The 23,321-nt window shown below is 39.3% G+C and overlaps 1 protein-coding gene across 1 annotated transcript; it reads right to left on the bottom strand.

Moving 5' to 3' along the window:
- Nucleotides 1-585: 585 nt before the first annotated feature.
- WDR1 (WD repeat domain 1) lies at nucleotides 586-20,704 on the bottom strand. Its single transcript, XM_085223473.1, has 15 exons — nucleotides 20,328-20,704; nucleotides 19,997-20,118; nucleotides 16,145-16,235; nucleotides 12,688-12,835; nucleotides 11,210-11,390; nucleotides 9,308-9,385; nucleotides 8,493-8,573; nucleotides 8,144-8,377; nucleotides 7,269-7,356; nucleotides 5,905-6,061; nucleotides 5,142-5,229; nucleotides 4,157-4,267; nucleotides 3,517-3,690; nucleotides 2,290-2,434; nucleotides 586-1,984 (listed from the first exon to the last, which is right to left on the bottom strand). Exons 1-15 carry the CDS (start codon nucleotides 20,341-20,343, stop codon nucleotides 1,875-1,877), a joined length of 1,824 nt encoding a protein of 607 aa, XP_085079599.1. The 5' UTR covers nucleotides 20,344-20,704; the 3' UTR covers nucleotides 586-1,874.
- Nucleotides 20,705-23,321: the final 2,617 nt, after the last annotated feature.

The raw sequence follows: 23,321 nt of genomic DNA, 5'->3' as shown, positions 1-23,321 counted from the left end.
AATCGTAACACAGGGTTTCAAGTTTAACAGGTGTTCAGCATGGGCAGTAATACAATTTATGACTACAGAGTCTTTCAGGAATCAGAAAACACCACATCCTACACACCGTTTTGCAGACATTGTGTACAGCCAAGAACATAACTGAAGTGGTACGGGACTTGAGGAAACACTCATTCCCCTCAAGAAAAAAATCCCCACAAAAAAACCCAAACAAACAAGAATCCTGAATACCCCACAACCATTTCACTAGCAGAATCATTCCTTACAAAAACAAAAGAAATTGTCACTGAAATCTGTAGTTTATCCATAAATACCTACATAACTTTCTTTGCTTTCAACATTACCTGTATGACAGAGATTGAATTACTGAAGGAATCCACTGAGCAGATTCAGTAGCAATGCTTCCAGATGAGATTTGGGGAACAACGTATGAAGCACACAAGGAACAGCACAATAAGCAATAGCAGAACAAGACAGTGGCCTGACAAATTGTTTGGATCTTAAATCAGTTCCTTTTGAAAACTGTTTCATTACAACATTTTTGATAGTCAATTTTTTTCAGCAATTGAGCAATGGTCCACAGTATAAGCAGCAGCAAAAGTGTTTTATTTGCTGTATAATTAGTGTCATTAGAAATATGATTGGTAAGAAAAACAACACAAATCCATACAGAAAGGAAAGCTTAATAAAAACCAAACATGACTGGAGAGGTGGTGGCAATGAAGACTTAAGCAGAGAAAAGTTTTTGTTTAAAGAAAAAGCAACAAAAAGAACCATCCAAGTCTTTCAAAGTTTTCTGGACACCACCACCAACTTTTGGCCATCAGAGACGGTAACAAGTTTCCCCACTGCTTTGCACCAATATCCTCCAACCTGGTTGGATTTTTTCAACTTTTCACTTAAATGTGTTGTAGAGTGTAGATTAAGAACACATGAGCATGATCTGTATTTGCATTAGATAATGGCTTACATGCAACTGTTCTGTACATGCAGATGCACGGACCTTACTCAGCAAATGCTATCTCCTCAAAAAGCACTTCAAGTCGTAACAATGCTTCACTTAGTTTAATTCCTGTACTTTTAAAAAAGGGGGTAGAAGTACTGCATTTTTAAAACAATAACATGCTTCTCCTCCTTCAAACAGAAAATATCTTTAATATTTGAAACAATTATTTTTTTTCTGACATTGAAATGATCAGACATCCTTAATCCATGAAAGTAACAAATGTGTTTCCGAAGCAAGAAATTGCCACAACAATTATCCGTAAACATTATACCCACAACAGTAAGTACACCAAAACCCCACACTTTCATCCTAAAATAAATCAAAAAGCTTTGACATGAAATACATAAAAAGTTTATTATGTATGTACCCCATTTTGTTATCTGGAGGAAAAAATCTGAGGCAACAGTTTGGTGCAGTACAGAGAAGCAAAGCAATATACAGTAGCTGCACACAGCTTGATTGGTTTCAGATCACAACTAAATATTCTTACTATGACCGTTAGTACAGAAATGTTCTGTAATTAGAAAAAATGAGAAGTATTTCTCTCATGCTGTACAGTCTCACGTTTCTTGGTTAGAAAAGAATGAGTGATTGAGTTTGAATCTTTCACGCCAACTTGCTAGGCTGTTGCCTCTGGAATGTTCAGCACAAAGGTTAAGCTCCAGACATAATTTAAGTGCTTTTCATGTGCAAACTGTTACTGGCTAAAGCTTTCAAAGTACATTTAATTACAGATATGAACACCCTGTAAAGATATGAGGATATGATAGCAGACCCAGAGGCCAATACAGATTCTTTAAGAGAAATGCTATGTTCCACTGCAGTAGTTCTAGTCCCTGATTAGGTCCTTCCAAAGAAACAGCTTATTTCAATTGTAGGAAATAGACCATTCTTTGACAGAAGCATCATGGGATGTTGTTACCAGAGTATGTTCATCCAACCACGCCAAGCCGCTTACATGATGTAGTCTGTGAGCATCTGTATGGCAGTGCAAAATATCAGAAAATAATTAGGAAGGTGAGGTTGGCAAAATTTCAGCACTATTCTGAAAGTGATTCAATACTAGCACTATATTTTATAAGTGACTACATAATAAAACCTAACAGAACATAACTTATAGCTGGCTGTTTTAGCTAGATAAAAGAGATTAACGTGAAAGCTAAGTCAGTTTGGGAACATATACAGCAACGTGCTTGCTTCCAGTCTTAGTTTTAGAAAAGAAGCACGGAATCGGATTTTAAGACAGACTAGCAACTTTCATAAAGATTTTGAAGCAAACATACCTGGTATCTTGACTCTGGTCTCAGGATCACTTACAGTCCAAACATATACCATCATATCCATGCCTCCAGAAGCAAAATGTTCATTGTCTGGTGACCAGGCAATACAAACAATTTTTGCATGATGTCCATAAAAAACATTATGTTCCTGTTTTAAAGTAATTAATGATAGTGTTATAGCTTTAAGCCACTTCAGAAATCTACCAGCATTTAATGCACAGAATCACAAAACAATGATAATTTTAATGTGTATTGGAGGTATAAATGGATGTCCTAAATCAAGTGCTGACTTCATTTTATGCCATCTAATTAAACTCTAATCAGGTAAATAGAATACAGTTCTTAGACAATGCAAAGACTCTATTACATGTAGATTTACAAAGTGCACATACAGCAAGTCACTTCTTGTTTAAACAGCTTTAAAATAACTTCACATTTTTCAAAAGTGTAATTCTTTTCATTTTTATTTAGAAAACAAAATGTTTTTCTGCAATACTGTTTTTTCTCTACTGTATAGTTTCAGTAAAATCTTATGACTTTAAAGGCTGATTCACATATTGGCTGCTCGGATGAAAAGCAGAAGTTGGCCCGTACTTGGCTCTTGGTTGAAGGACAGTAGATTGAAGAATGGGACAAGGTTCCCTGCTTTACTGTATCCCTTTTAATTGCTTAGTCCTTATCAGAGAGCCAGCAATATTATATTGCCAAGTCTGCTGTATTTACTTCATTTTTATCATACACTACAGAATTCTTATCAAACCAAGCCTGCATTCATCTCCATTTTACAAAAATGCACACATTCTCTAACTGACAAGCATGTAATTTGTTTACTTTTCTTTTAAAAAACCTCATGCTATTGATTCAGCTGATCCAAATAAGGTATCTGTATATTTTGTAATATTTTGTACCTAATTACTCTATCCTGTGGAAACCCGATCCTCTCCCTCACCCCATTTATCTAAATGTTTGACATTAGATAGAATTTCAGCATTTTTCTGGTAGCCAATCTATGCTCTACATTTTCTTCACCTATTCTTACAGTCTAGAGGCTTAACATAAGCTATGGTGGAAAGCTATTCCAAGATGCCATGAAAACAGTCAAAGGAACAAATACACAAATTATTTAGCAATTAAAGCCCATCAGCCACATATTCTACCACAACAGATTTAGACATGAGATGCCAGTCAATTTCTATAAACAAATAAAAAACCTGATGCAGTATTTCTTACCGCATAGCCATCAGGGACACTAAAGACAGTGACAACTTTGTTTGCATCACAAACTGCAAGAAAGGCACCATCGTGAGAATATGCCAGGTCAGTAACAGGACCTTTAGCTTCCAAAGTCTTATCATCGCTTTTCAATGAGGTTCCTTGGATTGAGTACAAACGGACATTCCCATCCTGTAAGATAAAAGTAATAGGGGAGGTACAAAAAAAATACAAAAACCACTGTACAGTAGAAACAGGAAGGCTTGCCGAGCTTCTGGAACATTTTCATCAGTTCCATCTGGTACTGCTTACATTGAGAACTACTGAGAAATAATCTAAAGAACCTGTCGTTTATACTGGCGACACTCCACTAAGTCTAGGATACAGCAACAAAGATTTGTCTACTTTAAGTTTACACTGGATAAAAACAAATTAAAGACAGTGAACAGAGGAGAAAAATATGAAAAAAGACATTGGTCACAATGGTGGGAGAAACGGGGAATGAAAGCCCAGGAGTACCAATTACTCATAGCTTACTTACTACAATACTGCTCCTGTTAGAGCTGTCATCATCTCAGTAGAACAGATGTACTATTGTTAAATGCTTCTGTTACTAGTGCAAGTGTTCAAAGTATAGCTTTAAGAAGTACAACCTTACCGTTCCTCCCACTGCTACTGAACCTCCTCCAGGGTGAACAGCCACAGCTTCTGGCTCATAGCCAAGGTCATCAATTGCAAAACATTTTTTCTTATCTTTCATCAAGACAATCTGCAAGTAGAAAACCAGAAGCTCAGCTCCTTCTTCCAAGAGCCTAATACACAACTATGATTAAGTCATGTTGCTTAGTCATCAGATTTGCTCTGACCGCTCAGAAGCTTACCATGCCCTAATCCTGAGGGAACATCTCCTTTAAAAAAAAAAAAAAAAGGAAAATATGCCTATGCATGGTGACTAACTAATCTGCTGTACTGGAGTACGTAAGTGCTCTACATTAGGGAGCACAGGGCATGCTCTACTGCATTCAGCTTTACCTCATTTGGTCAGAATACAAAAGAAACATGGAAAGAGCAGTATTTTTAGCAATACTTAATGCCTGCCTGCTTCACTATTAAAGGAGGGGATACAGGATCAAATTAGCAGCAAGCTAATAGTGCAGTGCAGCTCTACATAAATCACTGCAAAAGTAATGCCTATTTATTTCCAAGGAAACTGTAGCAGATAAAACAGCACAATAACACTACTTGATAGAGCAAATTCTCAGCTATAGAATACTATTTTTCAATATAGTCACCATCACTAACTACGCATTTTCACCATCAATGAAAAGCAGCCCGCACGCTGCTCTTGCCAAAATCTGTACGGTGGTCCAGAACGTAGCTTGTCTTTCACACTGCTGTCACCACTGCTGAAGTGTACCACTCACCATGTGCATCACTGCACTCACAATCCACTGTTTGGTCTCCATCAGCATTCAGCAAGCATCAACAAATGTAAATGGAACATTTTTCCACAAAGAAGAATTCAATGACCCACCTTTGTTTCATGCACACTTGTATGTCAGGCACCATTTTGTCAGACTGTCCCTCTGTCACATATCAACAGAATTTAGCAGAATATTAATACTAATATTATTAATACTTACTTGTCCAATGCATAAAACTACAGTATAACCACCAGGACCCACAGCTAAACATTTTGGTTGAACATCCATTTTCACAGCATCCTGGCCACTAGAGGAAGGTGTGGTAAGGTGGAGAAGCAGAAACACAAAAGAAAAAAGTTTATTTCGTACTTAATTTAAAATCAATTATTCAAGTAATCATCTACTAATGATCCTCAAGGACATGCATAATTTTTTTTTTTTTTTAATTTATTTACAAGGTTTCTGTTTACTGTTTAGAATGTCAGTGTCTCTATCAGGAAGCAGACCTTCTAAATGAAACTCAGTGCAGCTGCTTTAGAGTCTAGATTTCAGATTTAACTAAGTCATCTTAATAGGTTTTTGAAGAAGTTCGGGTTTTTTTTTTTGCTTCAACTACAATTTTTAATGAAGAAACAGTTGTGTTCCACTCCTCCTAATAACCAGATGTTTATTAACAACATTCCTGTGTATTAATGAACTAGAAAGAAACTGACACCGTTTCCACCAATTCAACCAAGCTACCTGATACATGACCGATATCTATCTAGCCTGTGGAAGGGATGAGACGAAGTGAGAAATGTCTATGAGGCATTTCTTTGTCACAGAAAAAAGCAAGGTTGGTACAGCAATCATTTCTACAGTTTCCATGGTAACTTAAACCTGAATAAGTTATAGCATAACATTATTTACCATTTAAGTTAACAAAACTTGCTATAAAATAAAAGGCTGTAACAATATAATAAAAGGCAACAGTTTAACTAACCTGTAGTCCCTCTTACTAAGGTTGGTATAGCGCACAGTGTCATCCATACTGCAGGTGACAAGCTGATCCATTTCATCCACTGCCATTCTAGAAACCTGGTTTGTATGGCCCTTCCCAGAAAAGCCATCGTTCTCTCCAGTGTCAGAATCCCAATAATGTACACAGCAGAATTAAGGAACATTTGAAGATGCCACTGCATGCAGATATAGAACCATATCTGAATTTAAAAACAGTTTTACATAATCAGACTAACTGAGGTTGGAAGGAACTTCTGGAGATTTGGTTGAAATCTTTACTCAGCAGAATGTCCCTTTAATTTGGTTTTGAGCATCTCCAACAATGGAGACTGACTCCACACGCCCTCTGGCAACTCTGCACTTGTGCTTTAAGAAGCCTCTTATCCTCACAGATGAAATTCTGATGTTTTGTAACGAGCTAGATGACCTGCTACAAACAGTAAACACTGGAACAACTAGGATTAGGTCTAAGAATACAAAATACTTCCCAAATAATTAGAAGTCCTGCAGCATTGGCTTTCCCCTCATGAGGCACATTAACACCAGTCTGAACACCCATTATAGCCAGTTTCACATAGAGATTGGCTGACAAATCCTTTGTTTTTTGACTCCTGCCAGTGTGATACCATTTTAATGCATCGTGGAATGCAGGATGAAGGTCTGCAGTTTTATTTTTAAGCTTCAGAATATTGAACAGTATTTTAGCTAAACACATCACAGTCTCATCAATAATCAATGCCCCTCAGGAATCAATCTGTATTTCCAATGTTTTGGTTTATAAACCAAGAGGACTGAAAACCGAGTCTCAAGAGTTCTTGATTATTGAGAAAGCCTGGTGGCATTTGGAATGCCAATTAAAGAGAGAACTTAAAGGAAAAAAAAAAATAGTATAGGTAGGAAAAACAACTCTAGACAAATGTTTGTTACTGGGTCAAAGGGTTCAACAAGAATTTCTCTTCGTTGTCCTGAATATCTAAGAAACCTCAACAGATTTCTTCCGGCACATGTTAAAAATATAGACAACAGATAGGTGTAACAACAAGCAGCAGCAATACATATTTAGCATGTATAATTAAACATATACGTGGAAAGTTAAGAGTTTAATTTATATTTACTCGTTCCTACATCCTCAGTGATAACTGGAAATGAAGATGTAGCATGTATTTAGCAGGAAAGTTTAAAGAAAACATTAAGACAGGACAGTTAAATTTCTTCAGACATAGAATGTTAACTTGTGTTCAATAAAGATAATTCTTGGTTTTTGGCAAACTTTTTTTTCCCCCCTCCTAATACATTCCCTCAGACTTTAAGACCAGAACAAGTATGGCTTTATCATTCAAAGGATATTAATATGACCATCGTTACTGCCAGAATAAATATAGGACTTTCCACCATTTTTATGCACCGTAAGACACTGAATTGATTTACTATGACCCTGTGAAAAAGACACAAAAATAATTATTCATGAGCAATTTTTCATTTTAACATTTATAAACAACAACAAATCTATTTGAGAAGAATTACAAGTTATTTAGAAAGTAATAATTTTATTTATAAGCATTCAAGGCCATCCAGAATACAAATCACTAATTAACAATGAAGTTATTTTACCTCTGCAGTATTGCTCTTTCCATGTACTACCCTTTAAGAAGGAGTAAATAAGCCCTGTGAATATCCCTATTACTCAGCCTGCTGGGCCAGAATACTTCCATGCTGAAAAGTAAACTTTGCGTATGAAAGCCACTTGATCGTTCAGAATAAGAACTACAGCAGCAATAGCAGGAATCTAGGACATCTGTTTCTAGTTCACACAAAAATGCAAATTCCCATGAGAATGCTGTGTCAGCAAATTCTTTAATTCCTAAAATTAAAGCTTACTTAGCAACCCTAGACACCATGTTCACAACCAACGGATGAATTAGAGATCAGTGGTAGTTTTCTATCTGTTCTGTATTCCTTGCATCCAAAGAATGCTAAGAACTACTGTAAAACAAATATGATAACCATAACTGAAACTAAAAGTTGAGCTGTATTTGCATAGTATCACTGCATGCAATATTAACTTTTTGATTTATGCAACTTGCAGTAAGTTGCACATAAACTGCCTGTTTGGCAATGCTAATTTAACAAAGCCATCTTTCAGCTGATACCACTCCATTTAGACAACTTTGCCAAGTCATTTATTACAGAAATTCTGGTACAACAATATAAGCTTCACTTACCTTTATGACACGTAAAGGTTTATCCGGATTGTTTTTGTCCAAATAATTGATATAGCCAGAGAGAGAAAGAGACAGTAAATGGTCTTTCTGCCACAAGCAACCCAGCTGCTGATCCAACACATTTGATCCCATGTTGAAAGTACTGACAACAGAATTAGCACCAACATCCCAAATTTTAGCAGTTTTATCTCCAGAAGCAGAAAGCAATTGGCAGCTATCAGGGCTCCAACTAATCTGTAAAAGCAAATGCCACAAGATAGTGAGTGCATTTATTATTGCAAGACTTCACAGCCCATGAACTTCGTAATGCAATACCACGGATCATTTGTACAAATGAGGCAATACTTACAGCGTAAATACCTCCATCATGAGCTTTTCCTCCACCAAGAGCACATACTTTCTCCCCGGTCTTCCCATCATAGATAAAAATCTTAAAAAGAGTGCACAAACAAATCACTTAAAGGAAAAAGCAGCAGCAGGAGAAAAATACTGAAGAGCTAAAATATTGTTACTCAAATTCTTTGTAGCAAAAGAATACTTGTGTCTATTCAAAAGATGTGTTATTCCGTATGCTTACAAGTATTCCTGCATTTAATATTAAATACTAAACAAGCAAAGTGACCATTCTAAATAAGCACAGTAAGCCACTGGTTATGTTGGATCCTGACATTCAGAACTGTGAGAAGCATTATATTTTTCACTCTTGATGTGATGGCAGCCGCTTAATACTGCGGTCATGGGAGTGTTCCTACATGGGAAATGCAGGAACTGCATAGGAGGAGTTCCCTATGGTAAATGTTGCTAAACCTGTCCTTACCAGTAGGGAGTCCACCTGGAGTTGGGATGCTATCTGTGAGTTCATTATTTCAGACAGACTTTTCAGGATCATAACAAGAACATACATTGCAAAAGTCTGATAAATACCTGCCAAAATCATCTATAAGTAGTAACAGCTAGGGAGACAGAACAGAGAAAAAGCTGGGTAAAATAATTTAACTGACATCCACTGTTACAGCATCATACAGAGACACAAAGTCTACTTCAGTCATTTCTGAGAATAAAACAAGTGGGAACATGAATGTTCCCACTTCTATCCTATTTCTAATATGGACAAGAATCTGCTGATCTTAATCAATACAAAAAGTTGCTTTTTTTTTTTTTTACCTGGCCATCTGCACTAGCTGTAGCAAATCTGTTCCCATCTGGAGAAAATCTCACACAGTTCACAAACCGTGTATGATCCTGTAGGAAAGACAACCATCAGCACAAAAGAACAGATCTATTTACATACACAATCCAGTAACAGTGAAGTTCTTTTTGGTCAAGCTAATAAATAGCTGTGCAGTACATACCTGCTATAAAGTATACAGTCTCTCTGTATGAAGAGAATTGTCTGCATCAAAAGCAGTCTAGAGAAGAAACTGTGGGAATGGTACTGATGAAGTTAAACCAACTGAGCACAAAACTAGGTGAATGAGTACCACTGTATCAGGAATCGGTAGGAAAAAAAAACATACGATCAAACGTTCAGCCTAGATGAAACCACAGGATTCTTTTCCTCTACTTAATCAATTCTTCAGCAACACTCCGCAGATTTTGATTTGCTTCATTGTGCAAATAGGTTTCACAAACAGGAAGCATGAAATAAAATGCTTCCTATTTGAAATCAGAAAAAAAGTCCAAAACAAGGCAACAGCAATGAAGAATAAATTATTAATTCCAAGAGACCAAAGTCATGCTAGTTCTGTGAAGTAACCAGGCAAGACTGATGTATGCTCCATAAATAGACTATTTACAAATAGGAGACTATCCAAATGATGTTAACTAGAAAGCACACGTTAAACAGGAAAGCACCACAATGAGGCCAAAGCTTTCATACAGAGATTTGGGAGACTATTTCTAGTACTACAAAAGGCAGGTTCTAACCTACTTTCTTTGATTAAATATAGATTTATTTTTTTTCCTGATAATTCACTCTCTAATCTGAATCACCTAGCAGCCTGAACTTGAATCCCATACAGCAACTCAAATACCACTTTAAAAGGAAAGCTACATCACATACCAGTTTGAGCAGCACCGGTAAGCGATTCAGACTTCACAGTTCCAAAAGAACCAGCTTAGCAAAATGTAAGTATCAACTTAGGTTCAAAAATAAATTAGGCAACTGCATCACTTCATTGGATTGCAGAGCTCAAAACAATTCCTTTTCTAGAACTGAAATCCTTACTAAAGTCGATATACAAAGTTTACTAAAGGCATATGCTAACCAAAGTAAAAGCCCTACTACAGGTCTTTAAAAAGAAAAAAAGAACTACTAAACATTTTTACTAGTCCAATTAAACCCAGTATCTCTGCCATAGGTGGTTTTGCTTTTTTTTTTTTTTTTTTAGGTTCTGTGGCATTAAAAAAAAGCTGCAAAAACAGAAGTTGCTTTTGGCCTCGAGCAGTGATGGATTTCTTAAGTATGGCAGTCCCAGGCTTGGTTTCATTTACATAAAAGATTTCAATTAATACAATTAAAAAACAGAAAATAAGAAGGAACAGAACACAGACCACAGAAATTATATATCCAACTCTTATAGCAGATATCAGTTATATTTTAAACCACCTCTCCTCACTGTTTCAAAGCTGCATTGGGATTTCAGATTCATGCAACCTTAAGGAGATTGCAACATTCCACTCACAATTCATGAATAAAGCACCTTGGAGAGTATTCAGAAACACTACGTGCATCTACATCAAGTAGCAGAGCTCAGCAAGCATCACTAAACAGATGAAAACATCTGTTAACTTATGTTACAAAAAAAGAAAGCAAAGCTAAAATTCATATGAAGCTATTAAGAAGAAAACCTGAAGCAATGGTTTATTTTAGTTTTGTCAGCCTGAATCAAGCCTTCAGTTATAACTTAAACATGGGCTCTAGACAGTGACTTAATGCCAATCGTGGCTCAAAAGAGGAAACTGAGAACTTTTTTAACTGTTTTAACAGTTCAGACTGGAATTTTGTTGGAAAGCTTTCAGTCAACTTGGAAAGTTTAACAGAGCCACAACTAAGCTTAAACTCACACTCAGTGTAAACTTGAACTTGAATGGAGGTCCCTCAAAGAAAGCAGCACAGTTGTCATCACTGCCAGTTGCTAGACGATAAGGTCTTGTTTGCTTTATGTCCACGCTGTTGATCACTTTGTTGTGCCCAGTGATTTCACCAACAGAAGAACCACTATCCCACAGGAATACTGCTCCAAATCTAGACAAACATATAATTCATAAAAGTTACATGCAGATTAACAACTTGATCATCTACGAAGAGCAGATTTAAGTGTGCTCAAAAGAAATTAGGTCATCTCATTAATCTCATCCAAGTACACTGTAGTTCCCCGGAGGAAATTTGAGATCTTGCTGGAGATGGAAGCTAATCTTCATGAGGAGAGATTGGTTGATCCAGAACAGAGAATCAGAAGATACTTGTCAGTGAGTTTGTCGGTTTGTGAAAGACAGCACAAAGGTTTCCCAACTGTCCAGTCACTACACAGAATATAAAGAGCTAGGATAACACACTGGATCAGCTTTCTGATTATTTAGTCTAGATTGAGTACCATCACTTTTACAGCACTATTTAAGATTTAAAGAATCAAAATAGCTTTTTTTTTTTTGCCAGTTTTTATTTTAAATTAATTCAATATAATCACTACAAGAGCATTAATCTTCCAGAGCATATCTACTAAAAATAGGTTCTGTAGAATCACTTAAGATTCTAGATTGGAAGTATATATTTCTAATATGAAACAGTTCAGCTTCTTAAAGTAGAAAAGCAAATGTATCCACCAAGCACCAGGTGAAATGGATGGAGAAACTGAGTCAATAAATCTCTCACTAGTATCAGGACACAGTAAATGATAGAGTTAAGAAATGGTGCAGGAAGTGAGGGAAACAGGACTGCACTATATTTTAGGTACAACACTATCAGGGGGTCTGTGAACTGCTTTACAGTCTTTAAAGACACACAAATTTGTCAGTCACAAACTCTGTCCTGGTAACAGACACCTCATCTAACGAGTCAAGGACAACTGTTGCAATTTTCTTTTAATTAGCATAATACTACTTAAAATATAGGAGTGCTGGTAAGGGAGAAAATTCTAACACATTTCTCTTTATTTTTCACTCTTATTCAATAGTATCTTCAATCTTATAGCCTTCCTTTCCTCCTTGATCTGAATTATACAAAGAAATCCCTCAGGAGTCACAGTGAAAGATATAATTTAACATATCATCACCAAAACAAGCAATACCCACATAATTTTAAACTGGGAAGATTCTAACAGAACCATATTTACCAAGTAGTTCTACAGCTGTTGAATACTGCATAAAGAATTTTGCTGCAGAACAGAACATCTTGAACAGGGAAAGTCATGGTTTACCTCACTCAAAGAATTAAAAGCTGTCTATAAAGAACGTGCTTTGCTGGCATACAAAGGTTTACACTGTGACTACTTACATACAGACATATAGAAATACACAAAGACACAAACAGAAGAATTACTCACTTTTCCCTTCCTTCTCCAACCACAGCAATTCTTTTGCTGTCTTCAGTCCAGGCAAGGTCCTTTATTTTTCCTGCAAATGGCTGATACTCATACTTCAGAAGGTGTTCCTTCTGTGTAGTATCCCAGATTCTCAGCTTTCCAGAGACATCTGCCATAATAAAGTAGAATGTAACTACTGTGGTTCCAGCATGACATAGTCATGACTCAGCAAGCTCACAGGACACAAAGTTTCAGCTAAACTGAACATTTGTACTAAGGATCAATCCCACCCTACTGTAGTGATTACAAACAGCTTGATTTAGGAACATTGAAGACTACATCTGTTTCACTGAATTATGCTTTTAACCAGATATTGATGTTCAAAATATACAGCAATAAATACAACACAAGGAATGATCTTTTGAGAACACATGAAAAAAAGTCACACAGCAAGAAAGAGTAAGAATTTGCATGTTAAATGCCTGTTACTAAACAAAATTAGAATAAAAAATAAACCCTTTACCAACTACAAGATAGCTTACCCATACTTCATTGGGATGTAAGCCATCCACAATAAGAAAGGAATCTGGTGCACAGTGGCTGATGTAGGAGAAGTAATTACGAATTCCAAGACAAGGACAGGCTGAGAGAGCAGGGGCTGCTGAGCCTGGAGAAGGCTGCGAGGTGACCTGAGAGCTGCCTACAGTATCTAAAGGGGAGCTACAGGAAAGAAGGGGACATTTTTTTAGCAGGGTCTGTGGTGACAGAACAGGGGAAAATGGTTTCAAGCTCAGAGAGGATAGATTTAGGTTAGATATAAGGAAAAAATCTTTTACAGTGAGGGTGGTCAGGCACAGGAACAGGCTGCCTAGTGATGTGGTTGATGCCCTGTTCCTGGAGACTTTCAAGGTGAGGCTGGATAAAGCACTGGGCAACCTGATCTAGCTGTGTTGTCCCTGTTCATTGCAGAGGAGTTGGACCTAGATGGCTTTCAGAGGTCCCTTCCAACACTAAGGATTCTATGATTCTACAATTCATATTTCTTTTGCACCTTGAACCTTTAAAGTAAACCTGCTTTGCATGTAAATACAAGGTACAAAGAGGTCTATGCTACTAAAACTTATTCATGCATATTCATTTGCATATCTTCTCAATACAAAAGCACGTACACACTTAAATGTGCAGGTATCCACATGCAGCATCTAGATTACTACAAAGAAATCTAAGAGAATATCAAAAAGTGCTAATGATAAGCAGCAAACACAGACTAACACTTTAAGATAATGTAACAAAAGCTTCCTTGGTCCTTATTTCCTATAAGTATCCTTGAACTCACTTGTGTTCAAGAGCAATTGCTATGGTACATCTGCAACAAAACCTACAAACATAGCAGATCTTGTGCATAAAGAACTCTTTATAAAGGCCACTATTTAAGAATAAGCTATGTGCTAAAGGAACATCTTTCACCACAGCATAGCTCCTTTGAATTCTGCTCACCATTTATCAGTACATCATTATAGTCTAGCTTAGATACATAGCACCCCTGTATCTTTGGTACCTGACTGTGGGATCACCTTCACTTATGCTAAGAGGACAGATTCAGAATGCTTTATTTTAGATTCTATTACAATAAGTTGCTCTCTTTAAATTTGGACTTCAAAATCTGATCGTTCCATCTATTAACAGAAAGGATACACACAGCTTTAAATCTGTAGTCATAACAGAGATGTAGTAATGGGGAATACCACAGAGGAGAAATTACCATAAACCCACAAAGCATATTGCCAAAAGTCTGTCTCATCAGGCACATGAAGTATTAATGCAGACTGAATGGCTGATGCAAATTTATAGAGAACTGAATCTTACATGTTATACTTAGAAACAGCTTAAAGAGTCTGATACTATCTTCAGAATCCATGCTCAGCAATACCAAACTATTTGTAATTGATATATGGAGGACAGTTTTTAAAAGAAATATTGCAGCCTAAGCTTGTTTAATGGGATTAAAAATAGACAAGTGAAAAAAAGCCAACTGAACACTTCCCTGGAAGCAAGGAGTTTCCTAATGCTAATCACTAACGGCAGACATCTTCTGAAGTTAGGTATATATTAACTGCTCTTTTACTGGCGACCGAAAGTCTAAAATGCCACAAGAATCAAAAGATAGTAATTGAGTATGGCACAAATCTAGAGCACCAAGTCTATCCAGAATGCAAACTGGACTGTAAGGAGGTACTCAGTTCAACATACACTCCACACAAAAGACTGAGCCAAGAAAAGAATGGCTTTGGTTCCTTTCAGACGAGGAGGAGAAAAAAAACTCACACACAAAAAAACCATAAGGCTGCCTTAAGAGCGTTCTCAAAGCTTCCTCAGTATGCATAAGAGATGTATTCTAATACAGCTTTCAGATATGCAAGAAACCAAGCAAGAAAGAACTGAGATATTTTACACATTCAAAAACTTTTTCCCCTTATGTCGCTGAGAGAAATTTCCTTACTACTGACCACTACATGAGTCTGGACTCCCTATGGGGACTCATATTCAGAATGTTTTGTTTTCAGCAATAGTAACTCATACATTACCTAAAAGCAGAAATCCTTGCTGTATTTTGGACCATTACTTGCTTTTCAAGCCTTTTTAATTGACAACAGCAAGCAGATTTGAAGAATACATGAATTGAAGACAATTCCTTTTTAATAAATATACTACTACATGTTTCTTAATATTCTTCGACTGTGTTAACAGTTCAGAAAGGGATCAATTACTTGAAGAAAGCTTCTACTAACATGGGTTTGTTTAGTTTTTTGCAAATCATAAAGAACTGCAACTATTCCTGCTGATAATCCAGGAAACTCAAGCTACCCATTCTCAGATACTGATTCATATGTATTACACAGAAACTGAGAATCAGTCTCCTTCCCTGCTAACTTACCAGTGAGTCTTTTTTAGTTCATGTTACAACTATAAGAAAAATGATGCCAAGTCTTGCCAAGATCTGTCAGGAAGAAAGGGGGAGGGAAAGGAAAGGAGAATACACTGTTCTAGAATCCCTCCCCCATCCTTAAAGTACCAAAGCGTATTAAGAACAAAAGAACAGTAGCTCTGCATTTCAGAACTAACTTTTCATTCTGCTGCATGCACAAACATCATTCATTATGCCAAGCTTTCTTTCCCCTCTTTAACACTAGACATTTTATGTTTGTAAGGTTATCTTCAGTATTTAAATCAGAAAAAACTTTATTTTGAAAAGACCAAGCATGTCACTGATCTTACAGTTCTAGAAAGAGGTTTAATGAACACCTACAGACGTCCTTCCCTCCTCACTCAATTTCACCAAACCATGTCACATTGGTTACATACAGTCTGCGCATAACGTAGAAGATTAACTACTTTCTGTTGTGTCATTAAGTTCTGTGTGAAGGACTTCAACAGGTCTGTCCATACAGCCTGGCCAGCACACACACTGATACGTTACCTCCAGACGCTATGTAGAATCCACTGGGAGCATACTTGGCAACTACAACCTGATGGGCGTGCTCAGTATAGATGTCAGCAATTGCAGGATTCTAGTTTAAAGGAAAAGAAAAAGACAGTTACTACACAGTATTTTCTGGTTTTCACAGAGTAAAAATCAGACATTCCATGATAAAATTCAGAATTTGTCCCTCTTACACACTTCAACTTGTCTTTTAAATCAAGATATTGTCTACAGATGAGAAGAAAACTGCAGAGCAGAGCGTGGAAAATTGCTGTCTACATAAAACAACACACTAATTTCCAATGAGTGCCATAATCAACTACTTCCTCTGACAGCCAACATTAGCTACAACTTCTTCCTCCCTTCAGTACCTAATGAAAAGTAGAAGAGCACCCTCCAAAGTAATAGGCCAAGCACTTTACAAAGTTTTTTGTTTTTTAACTGCCTTACCTGTTTAAGCTTGTTTATCTATGTAGGCAACTAAACACCAGCTGCGCTTTGGAAAATACAGCCAGAAACTCTACTGTAATGAGTATGAAAGTTAAGCATACGGTTAACCATATTGCATGGCTACTACTCATCACTACGTACCTAACATTACTGAGTAACCAATGAGGTGGGAAGATGTTACTCATCCTTGGCAACTGAAGCCTGGTTTAAAAGCTACTAGGTTAGTACATAGTCATCCCTACTATCAACAGCTACACTGGAGTTATGAAATTCACAGCCATTCCACCACAATTTTTATCTCTTCAGTCTTAAATGCCTTCAGATGCTTCAAGCTGGGTAATAAAATTGACTCGATGTTTCAGTTACATGAGGACATAAAAAATTAAAGGCTAAAATGATGATAAAGACAAAATTCTTCCAGTACCTTCTCTGAAAAATAACTTCATAAACAAAAAAGCCATTCTACACAATACACTGCTCGTGGCACAAAATAATAAACTATTCCTTAGAATAATTTTTCTAGCAGTTATCAGATTCTTTCAGCTCCAGAAACCTTACTCTTAAGCAAAAGAGCATTTTAGTCATTGTGATTAATACAGATTTATCCAACCAAACCAGAACACCATCTGATATTATGGTATGATTCAGCTGACCAATCAGGGAAAACCAAAGCACCCGCTCTGAGCTAGAAAGCAGACATTCTCTTGTTTGCAACAGTTCTTTCTGTTACAGTAGCACTACATCTCAGGAGGCAAAATATAGCTTACTCATGCAAGAAGCAGCTTCTCCATTACTGCTTCCACTCTGCTTGACCACATTAGAGCCCTACTTAAGTCACAACTGCCTGCATCTGCACATCACTCTCCATTTTGTGTACTATTGGATTTTATCTAAGCAAGACCAAATAATGTTTTCTCTGTGTTATACTGTAGCAACTACAAGTTCAAGGAGCTCAAAAAAACCTCACTGCTAATAACAGCATATACAATGATTCTGTTTTACAGCAGCAATCCCCAGAAAGCTAAGCGCGTGAAACACTGGACTCACAGACTGACTTCACCTTTGAAGTGAATAGTAAAAAACAGTCTTCCAAATATAAAATACAGTACACAGATTCAGGATGCCAGACAACGATTTAAATCCTGTTTACTTGATAAGAAAACTACCTTTACAGGCAGAAGTAATTCAACTTGTGTATCTTTCATCCCAAAAGCAAAAAACCTCAATTCTAAAGAGATTTTAGGATAAGATTGTTAGCCAGGACAATGCACTACCAATTATCAGTTTCAATAAGAAGAGAGAACAGCTTATTCTCAGTGCTGAAATCAGACCCACGTATGAAAGTGAGCAGTTTAAGTTCCAAGCTTCAAAGTAGGCTTGAAACCATGAAGACAATATAAAATATTTATTAAGTATGAAACCTCACAAATATCACCAGCCCTCCTGTCTCCGAGCAGCACCATTCCAGGACTTTTTCTTGTTAAAGAAACTCTCTAGCTCGTGCTCAAACACTAGCCCTGAAGGCTATATTCATCACTACTGATTAGCTCTTGATTTAGAGAGTGTTCACTGCATCTTAATGACCTGCTTTTTTTTTTTTTTTTTTTTTTAATTAGAGCACAACTGTCCCATTGGAGAGCTGATCGTGGGGGGATTATACACTGACTTCTCCAAATTTTATCTGGTTGTTGCAAACTATTATGTAGGCTCCCATACTTCTCAAAGAAGACATAATTCACAACTAGCAGTGGACACATTTCCAAATTAGGTTACAAGCTGCAACACTTCCCAGTACAAAAGGCACAGCATAGGCTTTGCTTGGTTTTTATGTCATTGCTATACAATACATTCTGCAGTTTGTAGACTGTCACCTGTCAATTATTAACAGTAGCAGACTCTTTCCCCTTGCTGCTTCAGATAAATGTACATACCAGCATAAGTAACACCATAAAACCGAAAGGTTTATGACTTCCATTCTTAACTTCCCTTGAGAGTTTAAACAGCCTAAATTGGAACTCCCAGAGTCCCAGCTCACTTTTGTGCTCAGACTTTGCCACATGCTCTGTGTTGAGGCTCACACTGGGACCGACATTTGCAGCACACAAATCTTCAGTGAGCCGATTCAGAAAGTTGTTTTCTACCAGTTTAAGCCTCAGAACAAAGTCGGATGAGCACTAATCACAGCACAAGGGAGGTGGCCAAAACCCATAACTTGGCAAAAACTGTAACATAAGCAGAGTGGCTTTTCTCTTCTTTCATTGCATCATGCTAAACTGAGGCTTCTAGTTTCAGAAAACTGAACTTCCCTTGACACTAAGAGTGAAACACTATTATTACAGGATAATGTTGAGTGCAAACTTGGTTTTGTTTTTCAGCAAGTACATTTAAACAGATATCAAATAAGACGTTTCCAAAGAGCTGTTTAGTAGCATTTCTGTGTTATGAAATAATAGTAAATACCTGAATACAGAAAAAGCAATAAGATTAATCAGGAAAATAACTCAAAAATCCGTTTTGCAGAAGGAAAAGCAACCAGATACAAATGCATATTTGTGATGGAGACCTAAACATTCCTAAATGGGATCTGCCCCTCTGCAGCACAGTGAGATTTACAGTAAGGAAGTAAATCCAGGGGAGAGTTAGATTTTTCGAAAGATTATCAGTCACGCGGATTAAGTAAAAACTTGTTAAAACCAACAGCTGAACAATTTGCTGTGTTTTCTCCATACTTCTCAACTGGATGCCATCTTTGAAGAGAGATTATTTAAGGAACTCATCTAACATTTCTCTATTTACCACCAAAGAATTAATCCAAACAAATGCACCAAACCACTGTGAAAGCATTATCTGGAGGTTCCAACCTTGAATGAATGAGAAAAGTCCCCTACCAGCAGGGCTGAAAACAAGGTGTGCTGGCACTTACCACAGAATCAAGTGCCTGACAACTGCTATGATTCCCGGAACGCTAGGGAAAGAAGCAGCTAGGGACTCATGAATTTGCAAGTATTTGCATGCTGCTCTTACAAGCTAAAGGCCCAACGCAATAAAAATAAGGAAGTCTTCATTTATTAGGCAAACACATCTCCCAACTCCTGACCGTGCTATTTCAGAAAAACACACAAGGCCAGGCAGAACTATCAGCCTCTCTCCTCTACACACTCCATGCAAAGAGAGGGCGAGAGCTGCACGTTTCACTGCGATTCTTCAGGAATTTTTGCAGCCGCTTCTGCTTTAGTCACGCACTTTCCTTCCTATCCCCGCTCAGCGCAGCGCCGTGAGCTCCAGCGCGGCTCCCCGCCGTGAGGGGAGCACGGGGAGACGGGGGAGGAAGGGGGGGGGGAAACGGAACTTCGCGAGGGGTACGCGAAGAGACTAAATAAATACATCGGGATACGTTACATCGATGTTTCGGATGACGACGCATTTCCCATTGGTATAGAGAAAATTGTTGCCTTTCGGATCACCTCCAATGATTTTGGACACGCCTCGTTCAACCTGCGGGAGGCTGGCGAACACTTTTTCTACAGGGAAAAAGGAAAAAAAATAAATAAGAAGGGGGAAAAAAAAATGGAGAAAGAAAAGGCGTTTGAAGTCCCTGGGCTCCCAGCCGCCTCCCAGCGGCGCGGTCACTTGTTGCTGTCAGCCGGCGGCCGCCGCCCCGCAGCGAGGCCGCAACCGGAGCCCCGGCCGCCCTCCCTGCCTCGCTCCCCTCCGCCTCGCCGGAGCTTACTGATCTCGTACGGCATCCTCGTCCACAAGCTCGTGCCGCGGCGCTGCGAAGCGGACGCAGGCGGACAGACGGACCGCCGCTGCGCTCTGCTCCCCGCCGCCGCCTCAGCACCACGGCGCCCAGCGGCACGAAGCAGGAAGCGCCCGCGCGGCCCGCCGCTCTCCCCTGCCTTTGACCATATATAGTCAACTCTGCTCGCGCCGCGCCGCTCCCCGCCAGCCCGCACACCGCTCCCTCCCCCGGAAATGCCGTCGGCTCGGCCGGGCCCGGCGGGGCTGTGCTGAGGCGGCCGCAGGAGCCGGCCCCGCCCCGGCAGGGAGCTGCAGATTGCTGCGGGAGAGCCGCAGCAAGCAGCGCACGGCGGCTCGGGCCAGCCCCGAGGTGGGTGCCGCCACACCGCCTGCGCATGTGCGGAGTCCTCCCGTACTGCCACGCATGCGCGGGAGCGGCCCTGAAGCCGCGGTTGTTATGGGAACAGCGGGCGGGCGGCGGGCAACCGAGCTGTGATGAAGGAGTGGGGAGTGCGAGGGGAGGTTGTGGAGAGAGGGGCGTGTGAAGGAGCGCTGAGGGGTGAGCCCCTATCCTTTCCTCTTGTCGTGTGGTTAGCAGCCACAGGCCTCTGCCTTTCAACTCCTCGTATCGCATATTCATGAAGGTTGGAAAACACCACAGAGATCGTCTAGTCCAACCATCGACTCATCACAAAAAAGTCGTGTCACTCAGTGCCTCATCTGCATGCTCCTGAATACCTCCAGGGTCGGTGACTCCATCACACAGCCTGTTCCAATGCCTACCCACCCTTCCTGAGGAGAAATCTCCAAATATCCAACCTGAACCTCCCCTGGCACAACTTAAGGCCTTCGTAGAATCACAGAATGGCCCGGATTGGAAGGGTCCTCAAGGATCACAAATCTCCAACCCCCCTGCCACATGCAGGGCCACCAACCTCCGCATTTAATACTAGACCAGGCTGCCCAGGGTCCCATCCAGTCTGGCCTTGAACACCTCTGGGGACGGTGCATCCACAATTCTCTAGGCAGCCTGTTCCAGCACCTCACCACTCTCTCTGTAAAGAACTTCCCCTATGACATCCAACCTCAATCTTCCCTCCCTCAACTTAAAACCATTTCCCCCCTTCCGCTGTTATCTACCCTTTCAAAGAGTTCATTCCCCTCCTCTTTTTAGGCTCCCTTTAGGTACTGAAAGGCTGCAATGAGGTCACCCCGCAGCCTTCTTTTCTCCAGGCTGAACAAGCCCGGCTCCCTCAGCCTGTCTTTGTAGGGCAGTTGCTCCAGTCCTCTGATCATCTTTGTAGCCCTCTTCTGGACCCTCTCCAACAGCTCCCTGTCTTTCTTGTACTGGGGGCTCCAGACCTGGACACAGTACTCCAAGATGGGGCCTCACAAGAGCAGAGTAGAGGGGGACAATCACCTCCCTGTCCATGCTGGCCACCCCTCTTCTGATGGAGTCCAGGATACCGTTTGCTTTCCGAGCTGCAAGGACACATTGCTGGCTTATGTTAAGCTTTTCATCCATCAAGACCCCCTTCTCTGCAGGGCTGCTCTCAAGGACTGCTCCTTCCAGTCTATGTGGATGGCTGGGATTCCTCCAGCCCAAGTGCAAAACTCTACACTTTGCCGTGTTGAACCTCATCAGGTTCACCTGGGCCCACCTTTCAAGCCTGTTGAGGTCCCTCTGAATGGCATCCCTTCCTTCCACCGTGTTAACCGCACCACTCAGCTTGGTGTCGTCAGCAAACTTGCTGAGGGTGCCTTCACCTCTTGTCTTATCTTGTCCTATATGCTTCTGGCTGCATGCAGTGGGGTACGTGTCCCAGTAAGAGCCGTTGTTGGAGGTTAGGTGTCTGCCTTCAGTTTTCAGGGGGCACAGCCTTCACTTCGCTCTGGAAGCCCCTATGCTGGCAGATGACGATGGAGTCAGTAGTAGTTACCTCCTGCAATGTCTTCTGGTTCTTGATTTCCACTCAGGAAGGTATAAGCAACCCCTTCCTGTCTGCATTCAGTTTTTCCTGAGGATCAATCTTAACTTGATCCCTTTACATTTTAAGGTTATGCTATAATTAATAGCATTGTGAGTGTTTTCCCACTGTTCTATGCCATTTTATCTGTGCAACTCCAGGTATTGCTTGGATGTCTTACAAACTGGAGGTCTTTCTCAGCATCAGAGTAGATGGGTATGACAATGTTTTATGCAGCATGTGAATATGATATATAGTATTAGCAATGGAACATTCTTTGTGTATTTTTGGCTTACTGAAGTGTAAGAAAGTCATGGGGAACACTGTGGGATTTTCCTTTGAGAGTTAGAAGAATGGGGTAAAAAAAAAGAGAAAGGAATAAAGCTTTACATTCTGGAAAACAGAATTGGCATTTCAGCACAGATGTGTAGAGATTTTCACTCAAGTCCAAACAGAAGTGTGCTGAAATTTTGCCCAGACCCTGGCCACTATACTTAAAGAACACTGAGGGCAACACACAGCCATCTTGGGATTACTTTAAGAGATTTCTGTACTTTTCTCTTTTGCATTAAACAGATATGTTTTTTTTTTCTGTTGTCTTGAGTGTGGCTTCCTTGTGTTACATTTTCCTATAATGATTGCATAATAAAAATTATCCATATAAAACCAGACTTTCTTCTTCACATGCTCATGTTTTGTCAGAAATAAATGAAGATATGTGTAGTTATTACATCAGTATTTGATGATAAATACAGGGGATGCTGTAAGACATTTCTGTGTACCAAAGCTGTGCATATCTTATGTACATGAGATAAATGTGTTACAATCTTACATGCCCAAAACCATATTCACATTTTTCCAACTACATTTATTCACAAAAATATTTCTTCTCTGAAAAGATTGTCTTTGTAATTTCTTAAAGCAATGACTTCTCCTTATTTCCCAAGACTTTGACATTTTGACAAGGACTTGAGACAAGACATTTTGGTAAGGACTTGAAATGATGCAGCTATTAC

Source organism: Meleagris gallopavo, chromosome 4 (genome assembly GCF_905368555.1).
Source record: "Meleagris gallopavo chromosome 4, MGAL_WU_HG_1.1, whole genome shotgun sequence".
NCBI classification, from domain to species: Eukaryota; Metazoa; Chordata; class Aves; order Galliformes; family Phasianidae; genus Meleagris; species Meleagris gallopavo.
This window is presented reverse-complemented; position numbering and strand designations above follow the sequence as displayed.